The 16,788-nt window shown below is 36.0% G+C and overlaps 1 protein-coding gene across 3 annotated transcripts in view; it reads right to left on the bottom strand.

Moving 5' to 3' along the window:
• Positions 1-10,944, bottom strand: part of tmem176l.3a (transmembrane protein 176l.3a) — a 44,689-nt gene extending 33,745 nt beyond the window's left edge. The window contains exons 1-12 of one of the 3 annotated variants that reach the window (XM_051131686.1): positions 10,855-10,944; positions 10,634-10,770; positions 10,187-10,361; positions 9,969-10,058; positions 8,935-9,027; positions 7,126-7,218; positions 5,680-5,742; positions 5,501-5,581; positions 3,874-3,930; positions 3,582-3,785; positions 3,374-3,493; positions 2,334-3,263 (exon numbers count right to left, since the gene is read on the bottom strand). In XM_051131686.1, coding sequence (XP_050987643.1) covers positions 3,207-3,263; positions 3,374-3,493; positions 3,582-3,785; positions 3,874-3,930; positions 5,501-5,581; positions 5,680-5,742; positions 7,126-7,218; positions 8,935-9,027; positions 9,969-10,058; positions 10,187-10,360 — 1,032 coding nt within the window. In that variant the 5' untranslated portion in view covers position 10,361; positions 10,634-10,770; positions 10,855-10,944 and the 3' untranslated portion in view covers positions 2,334-3,206. Of the gene's footprint in view, positions 1-2,333; positions 3,264-3,373; positions 3,494-3,581; positions 3,786-3,873; positions 3,931-5,500; positions 5,582-5,679; positions 5,743-7,125; positions 7,219-8,934; positions 9,028-9,968; positions 10,059-10,186; positions 10,362-10,633 lie in introns of those variants that run through there. The other 2 variants (XR_007829418.1, XM_051131688.1) reach the window with 2 other exon arrangements.
• Positions 10,945-16,788: the final 5,844 nt, after the last annotated feature.

Raw genomic sequence — 16,788 nt, 5'->3', positions numbered from 1 at the left:
CAGGAAGATGACCCCAACCTGACCTTGTTATGCCCAGTCCGTGCCCTGCGCATCTACATGGAACGAACGCAGCCCTTCAGACGTTCGGAGCAGCTCTTTGTTTGTTACGGAGGTCAGCAGAAGGGGAAAGCTGTCTCCAAGCAGAGGATCTCCCATTGGCTGGTAAACGCGATCCGTATGGCCTACCTGGCCAGAGGCCTACCCTGCCCTCTGGAGGTAAGAGCCCACTCAACCAGGGGCATCGCTGCCTCAGCAGCCCTGGCGAATGGGGCCTCATTAACAGACATCTGTAGAGCTGCGGGTTGGGCTACACCTAACACATTTGCCAGATTTTATAATTTGCGCACAGAACCAGTGTCAGCTAGAGTCTTGATTGCTAACTCTTGACTCAGCACACTGGTTGGTGTAGAGCTTGCATAAAGCGCTTCCCCTAATGGTGATTACGCTTCTGAGTTTCAGTAGGTTTCCTGATGCGAACCCTGGACACCATCTCCATCTTTGGCACTTCTGCACATGGCGGAGTTTAGCGGAGAAACTCGCTATGGAATCCCTTCACAAGGTATGAATACCCTTATTTTGATTGGATTGTGCCCCATATGTAGTGGCCCCTTATGTGGCCCCATATGTGTATTTCCACCTATAACTCTTGTGGTGCGGTGTTTTCCCCTGAAAACAGGTTCTCTAGGATCTGAGTCTGGCTGTCTTCCCGGGTGTGAGACCCACCTCAGGTCCCATGTCTAACTATGTCACTCTAACCCCCCCTGTCGGGCAGGTTGTGAACTCCGTAATGTCTTTCCTTCGGGAGCAGGCATTTTTCCCAACGATCTCAAGACACTCAGCCGCCCTTGAGGGAGGCCCGGCTGCAGGACCCCGCTGTACAGGTCAGTCCTTGGACGTTGGATGGTCACAGAGGAGGTGAGCTGCACTTACGTTAACACGTTGCCCTGTTACTTCTGCACTTGTCTCTCGTGACGCGGTCAGACATGTGGCGTGTTTTTACGGGGACCCCTAGTGTCGTACACTACTCGACACAACTCGGAGTGTACGACAGATAGGGAACGTCTCGGTTACGTATGGTAACCCTCGTTCCCTGATGGAGGGAACGGAGACGTTGTGTCTCCCATGCCACATCTCTGGTCCGCCTCTGAGTGAGCTGAGACGCTCGGCTCCTCAGAATCAGAACGAGTGAGCAGATGCACACGCTGCCCTATTTATACCCGGATGTCCGGGGCGTGGCCAGCTATGCAAATCTGCACACCCAATTTTCATTGGCCTTTCTCAAAACTGTCAGAGGTGTTTGGGCTCTCTGAAGAGGGCACAGCCCCTAGTGTCTTATTAAAAGTATCCAGCTAATCAAGTCATTCAGGCTTATTTGAAAACTAGGTGGTATGTGTGTTGGAACAGGGTTGGAACTCCAGGGCTGTGGCCCCATCCTGCTTTCATAAGACTTTCATTTGTCTCTGAAACACAAATTATGTTTTCAAGAAATTAAGACATTTTTGTCTCTCCATTTTCATGTCATGTATATTTTGTAGATGAATGGATGAATGGCTTCAAACTGGGACCAATATGGGTCTTAAGTATATTGCCCAGTTGGGGCCCATCCAGGTACTATATGAGATTTATATGGGCTAATTCATATAGGGCCCAAGTGGAACCCGTGGACAAACCTATCTTGGGCCCATATTGGCCCCACCTTGGATTGTTGGCTGGGTTATAAGTGGGACCAATATGGGTCTTGTATGTGTTGCCCAGTTGGGCCCCACATTAGCCCCATTCAGGCCCCATATGATATTCATATAGGCTAATTCAGATGGGGCCCACATGGAACCCATGGACAAAGCCATGTAGGGCCCATATGTACAGCCCATATGGGGCCCCATGATAGAATGTTGGCTGGGTTACCACGACGTCCTTGCGACGTTGTCATAAAATATTGTCACGCTGACCAAATGACGACCAACTGGCGACGTCCTCACAACTGTGTTTGCTGAGAAGTAACTTACTGAAATCTGCTTTGTACCTTTGTAATTACAATGATAACCACAAAAAGCAGGTAATGATGACAAAACCACATGATGAATCAAAGCCTTTCACAAACAGCTTTCAAATGCATACATACAAGATGCACAGTGTCATGGTAACGCACATAAAACTGAAATAATGCAATACACATTATTTTTACAACATTAGATGTAACATACAACCTGTACAAAATTAATAAGAAAAAACTAAGAAGAAAGAAGAAAGAGTTATTTTTTTTTTAAAAAAAAACCATCAAATTAAAAAAAAAAAGTAACACAGGGAATTCTGGGAATGTCAATTTATGGTTATTCACTGTAAATTTTACTGTCTTTTACCGATGACTATTTGACGGGTTTTTACTGTAGCATTTTTACAGTTTTTTTTACCGTTAGATTCACTGTAATTTTTTACAGTGTTGATATGGCAGAGGGGATGTGTGTCAGTCAATAATTATTTGGGCTTCTCATCAAAGCTATCTTATGGGTTTAGAAGAGTGCACAAACTGTATGGCATACTTTTATGGCAAATTATGACAATTTACATATTTGAGTAATCAATATATTGCAATATAGATTGTTTATTATTATTACTACAATCTGCAAAGAACATTAGAAAGAAACAATACTCCAACTGTGTTACAGTGCCAGACATTTGATCATATCTGTATGTTCAATGCAAAACTTAACTGACTATACATCTGCTTTCCAATTTATATGCAAAAATGAAGGCAATAAAACTTACAAGAAGCTTTTTATAGTACTACAGGAGAGAACCGTCGTCGGACAAACTCAGATAACATTCAGTATTTACAGAAAAGTGTTCTACAGTCATGTACACCCCAAAAACATGTATTTGAATTACATATAAAATTTCTATTTGGATTACAGTTTTAATAAACCTAATGTGATGAACATGTCAGCCATACATGAAACAGGTAAGAAACAGGCAAGATTTCTGTACTCTTAGCATAATTTATTACCTGTTTGCATCTTTTTTTTTTATTAAATAATAATATTTTTAAGATGCACTGTTTTCTTTCTAAAAGTACCAAAACATTTATGAAAAGACTACATGTAACTTATGTACCTTCATGTCTATGGTGTTGCAGATGGCAACATGAATCATTTTGCCTTCCATTACCAAAACATGTTAAAACAAAAGTACTTTAATTGTTCATCTGGTCATGCAGCACCAGCAGTGTCATCTTCCAAAAGCGGCTTGTAAAGTTCTGGATCCAACTGCAAAACCACAAATAATCATGAACACACAGAGCAGCTCTCTGAAACTCTCATGATCACAGTGAATTTAGAGTGATTGTTGTGATGATACAGCGCTGATGATACAGTACCTTTTCATCTTCATCCTTCTTGCACAAAGCTTTCCCAGTCAAAACGCAGAAAGTGATGGTCACACAGAGCTGAACGACCGACAGCACTATCATCATGATATCAAGTCCTCCGAGGATTATCTAGAGGTGGAAAAACCTCTGTATTATTAAATAATAATAAAATACACAAATATGCTTTTACAAAACAATATATAAATCAAATCATTACCTCACTTAGATTTTTGTAGTAAAAACAGGACTCAAAGTTACTGCTTTTACGGTTAAGCCTTATAAACTCATTATCGGATGAATAATAATAAGGTTCTCTGTAACAGCTTAAACTGCTTCCCACTGCCAGGTCCACTGAATACAGCACAGCAGCTGTGATTGCCAGTGCAGCACTGACTACATTCAGAATCACTCTGATGACCAGCTGTAAAATGTAAATAATATAAACGCTCATACATAAATACATACATAAAGAAATAAAAATGAAATAAAAATGATTGATTCATACCTACCAGCTTAGGATGGGGAAAATGCACTGCAACAGCACATATAATTCCAACAACAAGGAACTAAAAGGCAAAACAAACAAAAACATTGGTCCATCCAAACACGCTTGTTCAAACTGAAAGTGTAAATACAAACCACTAGATTTCACATTATTCCACCTCATTCTGATTTTGTTAAATGTGACCCTGGACTAATGAGTTTTTTTGGAATCTGAGGGTGCAAAACTAAATATTCTAAATATTAAGAAAATCGTCTTTAAAGTTGTCCAAGTTCTTAGCAATGCATATTACTACTCAAAAATTAAGTTTTGATATATTTACAGTAGGAAATTTACAAAATATCTTCATGGAACATGATCTGTACTTAATATCCTAATGATTTTTGCCATAAAAGAAAAATAAATAATTTTTACCATACAACATACAACGGCCGGTGGCCTTCGGTCCGCTTACCACCAGATGTCGCCCTCTCGTTCCATTGACATTCACATTACACAGACTGTTTTTTTTTTATTAACATTTTGCAAACAGCATCTGACTTTACAAAACAGATTATTAAGATACAGTTACAATTGGAACAGTGAGTAAAACAATCTATTGGGAGGGATTAAGTGTATTAACAAGTTAAACATAAAATAAATGAATAAATAACTAAAATAAAATAAATAAAAATACAATGCAAATACAATGCAAAAATAATTAAATAAAAATGAAATAATGATAAGAAAATAAAAAAAAAAGTGGGGGTTAGGAAACCTCATCTAAACATTGTATATCTGTTCACAGATGATTCAATGATTACACAAACTGTTGCACCACACCCCGGACTATGTTCCCCATCATCCATTGCGCTGATTACACACACACAGCTGCATCCAATCAGACACTCTATATAAGCCTTGGACTTCCTCTTGCTATTTGCTGAGTACTGTATTGCGTTTAGCACTCTCATTGTGTTAGCAACTGTACGGAGCCACTTTGTTTATTCTTAAGTTAGTTCAATTGTGTTTCTAGTCTGTTCAACCCTGTCTAGTCTGTTTCGCTGCCTGCCCTGGATCTCTCGCATGTTTATCAGATTACCCTTTTTCCTAGCCCCTGGATTACATTTGCCGTTGATCGACCCTCGCCTGTGTCACGGATTACTCTTGTGTCATGTCCTAATATATCTATTTGCCGATGTTTGATTCTGCCTGCTGTTTTGACCCTTTTTCATTTCTATAAAGGCTTTGCATATGGATCCACCCGCTTCACGCGTCTGTCACTCTGTTATAGAATTTCAGCGCAATGGATAATGGGGAACATAGTCTGGGGTTTGGTGCAACAGTCTGTGTAATGTGAATGTCAATGGAATGAGAGGGCGACATCTGATGGTAAGCGGACTGAAAGCCACCGGCCAGATTCGTGACAGTATTGTTGGCTATTGCTACAAATATACCCGTGCTACTTACGACTGGTTTTGCGGTCCAGGGTCACAAATCATATAACATATTTAAAATAAATTCACGGTATTCTAATAGGGTATTCTAAAAGCCAGATCAATGTCAGAAATAATTTACTTTTTGAATGAACTCATTCATTGTACTGCATGAACCCATTTAGAAACATAATAATGAGAATGAGTAACAACTCTTACCACACTACCGATCCAAAAAGCAAAGACGAAGCCAAAAAAACCCATTGCGATATTCATGACACCAACCATTATTTGTAGCGTCTATGAAATGAAGAGAACAATAGTTGTACCAGGTTTACAGATGACAAAACACCTAGTAAAAATGTGAAGCTGATAATATCAAAAAGTATCTGACTCACCAAAAGTTCTGTGCGAGTGTCTGTCAGCACATCTTTCATATTCTGAAATACAAACACACTGGACTGTCGCAAAAAAGTACAATGTGACATATGATCCATTTGCTCTTTAGGTTTAATGAAATTGTTCACTTAAAAATTGAAATTTTATGAAAATTTACTCAACTTGGGGTCATCAAAGATGTAGATGAGTTTGTTTCTTCATCAGAAAAGATCAGGGGTGCGTTTCCCGTACAACAACGTAACTAGCTGATTAACCTCTATAGTACGATGCATTGCTGTGGAAATGAACTAGCAAGTCACGACTGTTTCCTGAACAAGGTCGCATCTCCGTCGTTTGAACCACATTAGTTTAACAATGTAGGGCCGCTGTTAATGACGTCACCGAGTAATAATTTATGCTATTTAACTTATTAGAGATCTCTAAAATGCAGTTATATTAAACATTGCACGTGATGACTAATTTACTATTTTTTTGTTGCGTGTCATTTCGCTTTACTTGATGTTTGATTAATCGTGGGTTCCCTCTTAAGTCATACTCCGGGGTTCCCGTAGACATTTATGCGCATGCGCATTATTCAAAAACGTTGCTTGCAGAGGAAGCTTAAAAATACATAGATTAAAATGCATTTATATTTAGATCGAGTGAAAGATATAGATTGTACTGCATGTTTGCTTGCTTATTGTGCCCAATAGCATATGAGCCCATATGTCTTACTAACAAGGAACTATGCTTCTAACCACAGGACGAGAGGTGTAGTTCCAACCACATAAGTTTGCGAATGTTCGTTTAAACTATGGTTTTGGGAAACACTGAATCATTAAAATTTGTTGATAATGACGGAACTTGCGACCATAGTTGGCTAATGATGCTTTTGGGAAACGCAACCCAAATTTGTAGAAAAGAGCAAGTAAGCATCACTTGCTCACTTGATCCTCTGCAGTGAATGGGTGCCGTCAGAGAGTCCAAACAGATGATAAAAACATCACAATAATCCACATGACTCCAGTCCATCAACTCATGTCTTGTGAAGCGAAAAGCTGCATGTTTTAACTTTAAACTGTCACTTGTGGCCAAAATGTGAAAAAAAATCTGTCCCAATGTCCTCTCACATCGAAATTTTAATATTTTAATATCTTAATGATCTTAACATTTTAATATCTTAATGATCTTAATGATGAATTTGTTTCTTACAAACATGCAGCTTTTCACTTTACATGACGTTATGATGGACTGGAGTGGTGTGGATTACTTGTTGTTTTTATCAGCTGTTTGGACTCTCATTCTGATGGCACCCATTCACTGCAAGCGATGCAAAATTTCTCCAAATCTTTTCTGATGAAGAAACAAACTCATCTACATCTTGGATGGCCTTAAGGTGAATATATTTTTAAAAAATTTTCATTTTTAGGTGAACTATTTTTGGGTGATAACAGTCAGTCCCTCACCTGAGACAATGCAGGAGTCATGCTATCTGTCATGCTATCTTTGGTATTATGGCTTATTCCACTTTTAGTTTCCAAAGTTGTTTTCTCCACCAACTGCAACACCAAAAACAAACATGAAAACACAGAGAAGCTCTCTGAAACGGTCATAATCACAGTAGAGAATTATTAGTGTTGCACGATATACCAGTACTAAGAAAGTATCACGATACCCTGCTTTTAAAAACGGTACGACTCCGCATTTTACTAGTACTTTAAGAAGAGACACTGCAGGCAAAAACACTTTTTTCATGCACCTGTCAAGTTTGAGATTTTGGGCTTTCTGGTTTATCATAAAGTGTTTTTTCAGACTAGTGGAAAGAAAACCTCCAAAAAAACACTGTTAAGCGTTTCTTTTATAGCACTTTATCTATTTGTGTCATATTTTTAAAGGCTGTTTTCTCAAAATTATTTTTTTCTCTTACACTAGGCCATAAATCTCCACTTCAGTAGCACTTAGACACACCAAACTTTACATTTTTATTACTGCTTATATTCTGAAAATGTTTACAGAGGGATTTGTTCATATATAATTTGCTTGTACATATGTACAACATTGTATTCCTCCCAAAATGTGAAAATATGTTGTTTTCTGTGTTCTAAGTATTTTCTGTACTAGCTGCAAAATACTTAAGCATGAATCCTGCATGTACTGCGTGTTTCTGTGTTAGTGATTGGCGCAGACGTGCAGTTTTGTTTTTTTAGCCTCTGCCGCCTCCATATATGACTACATGAACACATGAACATGATCTCTAGAATTGCTCCTAGAGTCACTTCATGAGCATTTTAACGTTTCTGAATACTATCATCATATGGTACACAAACAGATCTCTACTACTAATAAAAATATAATTAAAACAATATTTAAGGAATATTTACCAGAAAAAAAAAATATTTACCAGAATTTATTTACCAGAAAATTGTAAATATACAACACAGTATTTCTGAAAAAAAAGAGAAATAAATAGCCTATAATAAATTAATTCTTTAAATCTAATTATCCTTTATAAATTTATTAGACACGCTTTTGATTATAAAAATGTAACGAAACGATTAAAATAGAATCCAGAAAATTAATGCAAAACACAGATTCACAAAAACAAAACTGAATTTGAACAAAAATAAAATAAAACGTATTTCATAGGGCCTTAAAAACATGTAATTTTTGTTAAAAACATGTAACTTTTAATAAATTGCTGTTAAATTGTGAAAGTTTCGTGATTTCAGTTAATTAGATATGCTTTTTGATAATTATTTTTAATGTAACCATTTTTATTTTAATGTAACCCTATTTATTTAATTTCCTTTTTTTTATTGTAGTTGTCCTTTAGTTTGTTACTTGCATCTAGGTTCTTATTATTAATAACAAAGATAATATAACAAAAATGACTATATCATGATATAAATTGTTATTGTGAAAAAAAATTACTATATCATTAAATAAGATTTGGCTTTGTCCTTTTAGCTAACTTACCAATATAGCAAAGATCTCTACATACCTGTTGGCTCGATAGTTGATCATTATAATCCTGTGTAGTGGCACTGGCATGTGATTATTATTTTATTTTATTTTTTAAAGGGGGGGGATGAAAGTTTTTTGTTTTAATAGATAAAATATCTATGATCTCCATTTGGATCATATGTTATTCAGTTACTTTTCCTGTTGTTCTATGTTTTTGTCATAGTATCAGTTTTAGTCAGGTATCGCATCATAGTCAAAATTTTGGTATCGTGACAACACTAGAAAGGATAGCTATAAAGACAATACTGTACCTTTGTATTCCCTCCCGTACCCTTCTTGCACAAAGACTTTAAGGTTAAAACACAGAAACTGACAACCACACAGATTTGAAGAACCGAAAACACCTAGAGAAAAAGATCAGTGGATGAATTTTTGAATTTTACAGAAGCAAAGTAAAGGAGAATTTGTAAAACATATGTGTGTGTATATATATATAAGGAAACACGATGCATTGAGAGCCAGTGGGTGAAATTTTTTTACATTTAAAGATCAGGGAAAATTTTACTTATTTTGTCTTCTGGGAAACATTTTTTGTAGCTTCTGAAGGGCAGTACTAAATGAAAAAATATGATATTTAGGCAAATTAAGAAAAATGTACACATCTTCATTCTGTTCAAAAGTTTTCACCCCCAGCTCTTAATGCATCATGTTTCCTTCTGAAGCATCACTGAGCATTTAAACCTTTCGTAATAGTTGCATATGAGTCCCTCAGTTGTCCTCAGTGTGGAAACATGGATCTTAAAATCATGCAGTCATTGTTGGAAAGGGTTCAACACGCAGAAATACTGAAAAACCAAAAAATTTGTGGGACCTGAAGGGTTTTTCAGAAGAACAGTGGGCAGTTTAACTGTTCGGAACAAACAAGGGACTCGTGAACAACTATCACTGAACAAAAAACAAAGCTGTGGATCATTCAGGTAACAACACAGTATTAAGAATCAAGTGTATGTAAACTTTTGAACTATTATTTTCTCTTGTTGACTGTATGTAAATGTCTTTTATTAGAAATATCTTATTCAGGTCAGTACTAAATAAAAATAACATGCATGTTGTATGATCCCTCTTATTTTGGTAAAATAATTACCATTTTGCAGATTCTGAAAGATGTATGTAAACATTTGACCTCAACTGTATATATATGTATATGTGTGTGTGTGTGTGCAAAAATATTCAGAACCCATTGTTTTTGTTATGTTGCAGCCTTATGCTACATACTGTACACATTAATTTTACTGCATAATCTGATTTAGAAAAATAAACATGAACAGAACGAAGAAACTCTTACCAAACTGCTGACGGAAGAGGTAGCAAGAAAGTAGATGATGCCAAAACAACCCAACACAAGGTTCATGACTGCAACTACTATCTGTATCATCTATAAAAATAAGAGAACAATATTTGTTGATAGTTGATAGTCCTCCAGCTTTTAAATTTGATATAAAAAAATGAACATACCTAAGCATCTTAATTTTTTTTTTCAATCAGTCCAAGTCTCTCACTCACCCCAATAACTCTCTGGGTGTCTGTCAGCTTTTCTTTCATATCCTCAGATGCAAAACACACCGGACCGTAGCACAGAGAACTCAGAATCTGACAAAGAGCAGGCCATTTGCTCTTTGGGTTTGAGGTGATGGTGACGACCATCATTCCCTCACTCTGAGACATCGTCAGAGGCATGCTGCAATCACAAATGACCCAGATTGTTCTCATGATAGTTATGTAAATTCATAAGTTTGTTTTTCCTTCCCAAACTAGTTCTATGTGCATAATTATTGAAACGACATTGCTGACTGTCGGTTTTTTCGTCGAAAACGACATCGTCCCTGTAAAAGGAAGTGAATATTCACCTGCTCACGTGTGCCATAAAGACAGATTGTTGCTATTCTAGTCACACCTTTTTTACTATTAAATTTGTTACTTTTTTTTATTAGTAAGTGCATTTAGACTCACCTTATGAGTAATTGTATGTATTTTAATGTCCAAACTGCGTGATTAGATCTTTCCTGATGTGTTGAAGGTGGAGCTATTTTGTCCCTGATTCCTGTACGTTATTACATTTCATATTTCCTTGTTTCACTTGATCTCAGCTGTAATCGAGATGTCATTTGAGACATAAGTTACTGTTCACACAGTTAACAAATATGAAACCACAACACTGAAGACAATCTTACATATATGACACAGAGGCTTGTGAATTAAGTAAGCAGCGCAGTTTTCAATGAGGCTCCGCACTGTTGTAAAAATCACATGATCAAAACTTTCTCTTGCACAATCATTTGAAACTTCCGCTGCGGGTCTGAACTTTCCAAGTACGTCGGCAGTGGTTGGTTTTCTGATAGCTGGTTGAATTATTAAGAATGCGGTACCCTGTACTTTTTGGGTAATTCTTTGAACTTTTGGCTGAGGGTTTATTACTCCCCTAAGAGGACATGGTTATGGAAAAGAGAGAGAGGGGGATAGATGGAAAATATATTTCAGTGTTTTGCGTTTTCCGCAGAACATTTATCGGGTTAATGAAAAAACATTGAAATGTTTTGGTTTTTCTTCCATCTTTTTATTTTTTAAAGGAAAAGTTTATCACAGGAAGGCGGGAATTTTCGTGAGTGAACGCAAAGCGTTCGTATGATTTTTCCTCCCATTTGCTATAAAAAAGTTACTCTATTTAGGTTTGTTTATTTTATTCTAATTAAGAATAAATGCATTAAATTTCCAGGCTGTATGGCTGTTGTAAGTTTTATGTGACAGCAGATAGCGTTGTTGCCAATGCTCCAAGGCTTTAATCTTTTTGTTGTTGTTGTTGTTGTTGTTGTTTTACGGTACAAATCATTGCAAAGCAGCTTTACATAAAATTAAAGTTTTGAATCTTAATTAGCTTTGAATCTTTTGCTTGTGCAGTCAGAGCTTCATGAGGCGTAATTTCTCCACGCCTATACAAAACCAGTCCTGGATTTTAAATTACTTTTAAGAGTATAAACCTACACAACCACTTTTAGGCATGTTTACCATTAAAAAAAATCTACTCATCTTTATTTTCCATAGAAATGGGCGTCCTGTTGTAACTTTAACTTGGTTATCATCAGCTGCTATTAGATTATCATGATGATGTTAATGAAATAATTCTCTGTTTTATGTTTTAGGGGAAGAGAATATATGTGACCCTGAACCACAAAACCGTCTCGGTTACTAGTGATGGGTCGTTCTTGAACGATTCGTTCATTTTGAACGAATCTTTAATGTGACTCGGGACGAACGAGTCGCCTCGGGGAGTGATTCGTTCAGTCGCGCATGCGCAACATCCTATTAGGTTCTGTACTGGAATTAGTTCACCTGTTTTAGAGTCGTTCGTTCACCTTATGGGGCTGTCACGTGATGAACGAACGACTCAAACCCGAAGACTCAAAAGATGAACTAATCAATTCTCCTGGGCTGTCACGTGATGAACGAACAACTCAAACCCGAAAACTTGTCAGATAAGAGGCGAGGTGAGCGAATCATAGACTAAAGACCCAGGTAAACAATGAATGAATCTTTTCTGTTTCTTATAGCATAATAGTTTTGTTTTGTTTGTAGTGTGATCAACGTTTGTGTAAGCAGTAGATGTGTTAGGGAGGTAAAACGTAACATTTTAATTATATTTTGCTAAAATGAACGAAATGACTCGAAAAAGATTCGTTCATTTTGCTGAACGAGACTCAAAGGACCGAGTCGGTAAAATGATCCGAACTTCCCATCACTATCGGTTACATGTGTAACCCTCGTTTCCCTGAAGGAGGAAACGGAGACGTTACGTCATAACTGACCTATTTGGGACCCGAAATACATCAGTTATGACGTAACGTCGTAGAGTACGACTGAAGGGGAACCAGTCTTAAGTAGCACAGGTATATTTGTAGCCAAAAATACATTGTATGGTTTTAAAATTATAGATTTTTCTTTTACGCCAAAAATCATTAGGATATTAAGTAAAAATCATGTTCCATGAAGATATTTTGTAAATTTCCTATCGTAATTATATTAAAACTCAATTTTTTAATTAGTAATATGCATTGCTAAGGACTTCATTTGAACAACTTTAAAGCGATTTTCGCAATATTTCAGATTCCAGATTTTCAAATAGTTGTATCTCAGCCAAATATTGTCAATTCTAACAAACCATACATCAATGGAACGCTTATTTATTCAGAAAGCTCAAATCATCACCCTTATGACTGGGCTTGTGGTCCAGGGTCACATAATTTGAAAGAAATATCCTTATTTCTTATCTATACAATAAAAGATAGTGGGGTCCAAACCAACATGTTAGAGATGGTTGACTTTTATTGCAGTTCATTTAAAAATATCATGGTTTAATATATTTAAAAAACAAATACACAAAAAGGGTTGATGCCAAAGTGCTCTAGCCATTTATTTATTTATTTGCTTACTTAAAAAAAAAAAAAAAACAGCCCCAAAGATCACAACAAAATTGGTAATAAAAGGTAACACCATCTAATCTGTATCTAGCCTATATAAAGAGCTGAAATATTATATATATATATATATATATTTGCAAAAAAAAAAAAAAAATTACAGAAAAAAGCCTCTTTTGGCCTTAAAAAAACTACTGCCAGGATTTACTAAGGGCATGCAGTGAAAATTTGCGATGAAAATGCATGTACACAAATGTAGGATTTACTTAGGTTTTAACATCAGGAAAGATTTACTAAGGTTTGCTATTTGTGTTATTATCTACATAATGAATTATTTTCGTTCATGCAGCACCAGCAGTGTCATCTTCCATGAGTGGCTTGATAAGTTCTGGATCCTCCAATGACTACGCAACCACAAAAACAAACACACATAGCAGCTCTTTTAAACTCTTATGATCACAATGGATTTTGAGTGATTGATTGTTGTAACTGTGATGATGATATGGTACCTTTGCCTTTTTATCCTTCTTGCAAAGAACTTTTCTGGTCAAAACACAGAAACTGATCGTCACACAGAGCTGAAGGACTGACAGCAATATAATTATGATATCTAGTCCTCCAACGATCATCTAGGTGAGTGAAGAGTAAAGTTATTTAAAGAGAAATGATATCATTGTTTGTTTTAGTGAGCTATCAAAATATTTGTTGTAGCTTGTCTTACATTGTCTAAACAGATTTTGGTCCTTTGATCCTTTATTGCGGAAGGCAAATCACTGTAACCAGTCTGTGAATGATAACTGTAGGAGTTGCAACTTACAGATGCAAAACTATTTTCTATTATCAGGTCGACTGAATATAGCACTACAGCTGTGATAGCCAGTACAGCATTGACTACATTTAAAAGCACTGTGATGACCAGCTGTAAAACACAGACAAAATTTAAAACAAAACAGAACAGAACCAAAAATAGCACAAACACAGATATAATGTAAGACATCACTTTTATAGACACTTACCAGACGGGTTCTGGGAAATTTAGCATGAAGAATGCATGCTATTCCAACTACTAGGAACTAAGAGGCAAAAGAAAAACATATCTGTGCTTTCAAAATTTAAGAAAATATCAAATGAAATGTCAAATATTATTAAATCAAAATGAGATGCAAGTCTTACCACACCACCAAACCAAAAGGGTCCCAGATGTAGTTTATACAGACTATAGAACTTATGCCATGCAAACAAATTCTCCACTGTAATACTGATGACACTAAAGAATAATCTGTGGAACGAGAGCAATTTAGTGTTACACCACAAGCTGTCAGTAATAAAAAATAAATATATAAATCAAGATATAAATATGTGACCCTGGACCACAAAACCAGTCTTAAGTAGCACGGTTATATTTGTAGCAATACAGCCAAAAATACATTGTATGGGTCAAAATTATAAATTTTTCTTTTATGCCAAAAAAAAAAAAAATAGGATATTAAGTAAAGATCATGTTCCATGAAGATATTTTGTAAATTTCCTACTGTAAATATATCAAAACTTAAATTTTGATTAGTATATGCATTGCTAAGAACTTCATTTGGACAACTTTAAAGGTGATTTTCTCAATATTTTAATTTTTAATTTAAATTTTTTTGCACTCTCAGATTCATGATTTTCAAATATTTTCCTATCCTAACAAACCATACATCAATGGAAAACTTACTTATTCAGCTTTCAGATTATTTATTCAGCTTTTCAGATTTAAACTCTTAAACTCTCAGATTTAAAATTATGACTGGTTTTGTGGTACATGGTCACATACTACTAATCATTTTTGAGGATCCAAATACATAAATTGCATGTCATGTTTTCAGCACATAGGTGTTTTAAAAACACACAACAAATACATTGCACTGCATCATGACCTTACTGTGAAAAATATTTTAAGCATCTTAAATCTTATCTTTTTTTAAATGTTTAAATCAAATCTATCTGAAGCATATTAAAATCAGAAGGCCTGATCAAAAAAAAAAAAAAGTGTCTGACTCACTCCAAGAGCTGTGTGGATGTACGTCAGCTTTCTTTTCATATTCTGAGAAACAGAACACACCAGACTGTAGTACAGAGAACCCTTAAATATTTAAATCAAATCTATCCAAAGCATATTAAAATCAGAAGGCCTGAAAATATATTTTAAAAAATGTATTTTGCAATTAATTTAAGTGTCTGACTCACTCCAAGAGCTGTGTGGATGTACGTCAGCTTTCTTTTCATATCCTGAGATACAGAACACACCAGACTGTAGTACAGAGAACCCAGAATCTGACACAGTACGGGCCATTTGCTCTTCACGTTTGAGGTGATGGTGATGACGGTCAAACCCTCATCATGAGACACTGTCAGAGACATGCTGTAGACAGGAGTGATGGACTTCAATCTTCCCACAAGCTAAAGACAAGAGAAAGTGCATTTTTATAGATCTTAAGAAACACAGTAAACTCAGACTCACCATATGAGTAACTGACTGTATGTAAGTTAGAGTGCAGACTGAAGGTTGACTATGATCTGATCCTGATCTGTTGAAGGTGGAGCTGTTTTGTCCCTGGCACTGAGTCTCATGTTTCATTTTTGTTCCTTTTGAAATTTAAAGAACCCAAGTCTATAGTCAGGATGTAACTGAAGACATATTAAACACTGCTGATATTAAAGAATAAGCCCAGTTCCAGAACAAAAATGTACAGATAATTTACTTACCCCCTTGTCATCCAAGATGTTTGTGTCATTCTTTCTTCAGTCAATAAAAAAATCAAGTTTCTTGAGAAAAAAAAAATCAGGAATTATCTCCATATAATGGACTTCAATGGTTGCCCCAAGTTTTAACATCCAAAATGCAGTTTAAATGCAGCTTCAAATTACTCTAAATGCTGCTAGCTGAGGAAAGGAGTCTTATCTAGCAAAACGATCAGTCGTTTTAGAAACAAATTGACAATTTATATACTTTTTAACCTCAAATGCTCATCTTGTCTCGTCTCTGCGATGTGAAAATACATTCACCCCCTTATCATCCAAGATGTTCATGTCTTTCTGTCTTCAGTCGTGAAGAAATTATGGTTTTTGAGGAAAGCATTTCAAGATTTTTCTCCATATAATGGACTTCACTGGTGCCCGATTTTGAACTTCCAAAATGTAGTTTAAATGCAGCTTCACAGGGCTCTAAACGATCGGCCATTTTGTTCGAAAAATAAAAATTTGTTTACTTTTTAAATTGTTGTTCTGGAAGTGGACTTCTCCTTTAATGCTCCAAGGCATTGAAGTTTAGCAGTTCATCCCTAGCTAATTGTATCTATTCCCCAAATTTCTGCTTCAGTAGACAATATGACACAGTCTGTAGGTGGGGTCATCACAAGAAATCAAATTTTCTTTGAAAATAAATTTTTAAGGTAAGAGTTTTTATTCAAATTCATTTTGAACTATGGCAACGCCATAAACTATTTAAACATTCTTTCACATTTACACCCCTACCCAGCTTGGTTCCTCTGATTGAAGATGGTACTTGGCCTGAAAAGTTTGTGAAGCACTACTTGCTATATTAATAAATATGTTTTTAGATGTTCTACAGATGAGAATGTAAAACATAAATAAAAAACACAAAAAGGGTCGATGTCAAGGTGATCTACTCATCTCAGCAGCGCCAACAAAACTGAA

This window comes from Labeo rohita, chromosome 16, assembly GCF_022985175.1.
Source record: "Labeo rohita strain BAU-BD-2019 chromosome 16, IGBB_LRoh.1.0, whole genome shotgun sequence".
Lineage (NCBI taxonomy): Eukaryota > Metazoa > Chordata > Actinopteri > Cypriniformes > Cyprinidae > Labeo > Labeo rohita.
Note: the sequence above shows the minus strand (reverse complement) of the source record. Positions and strands in the feature narration are given on the sequence as shown.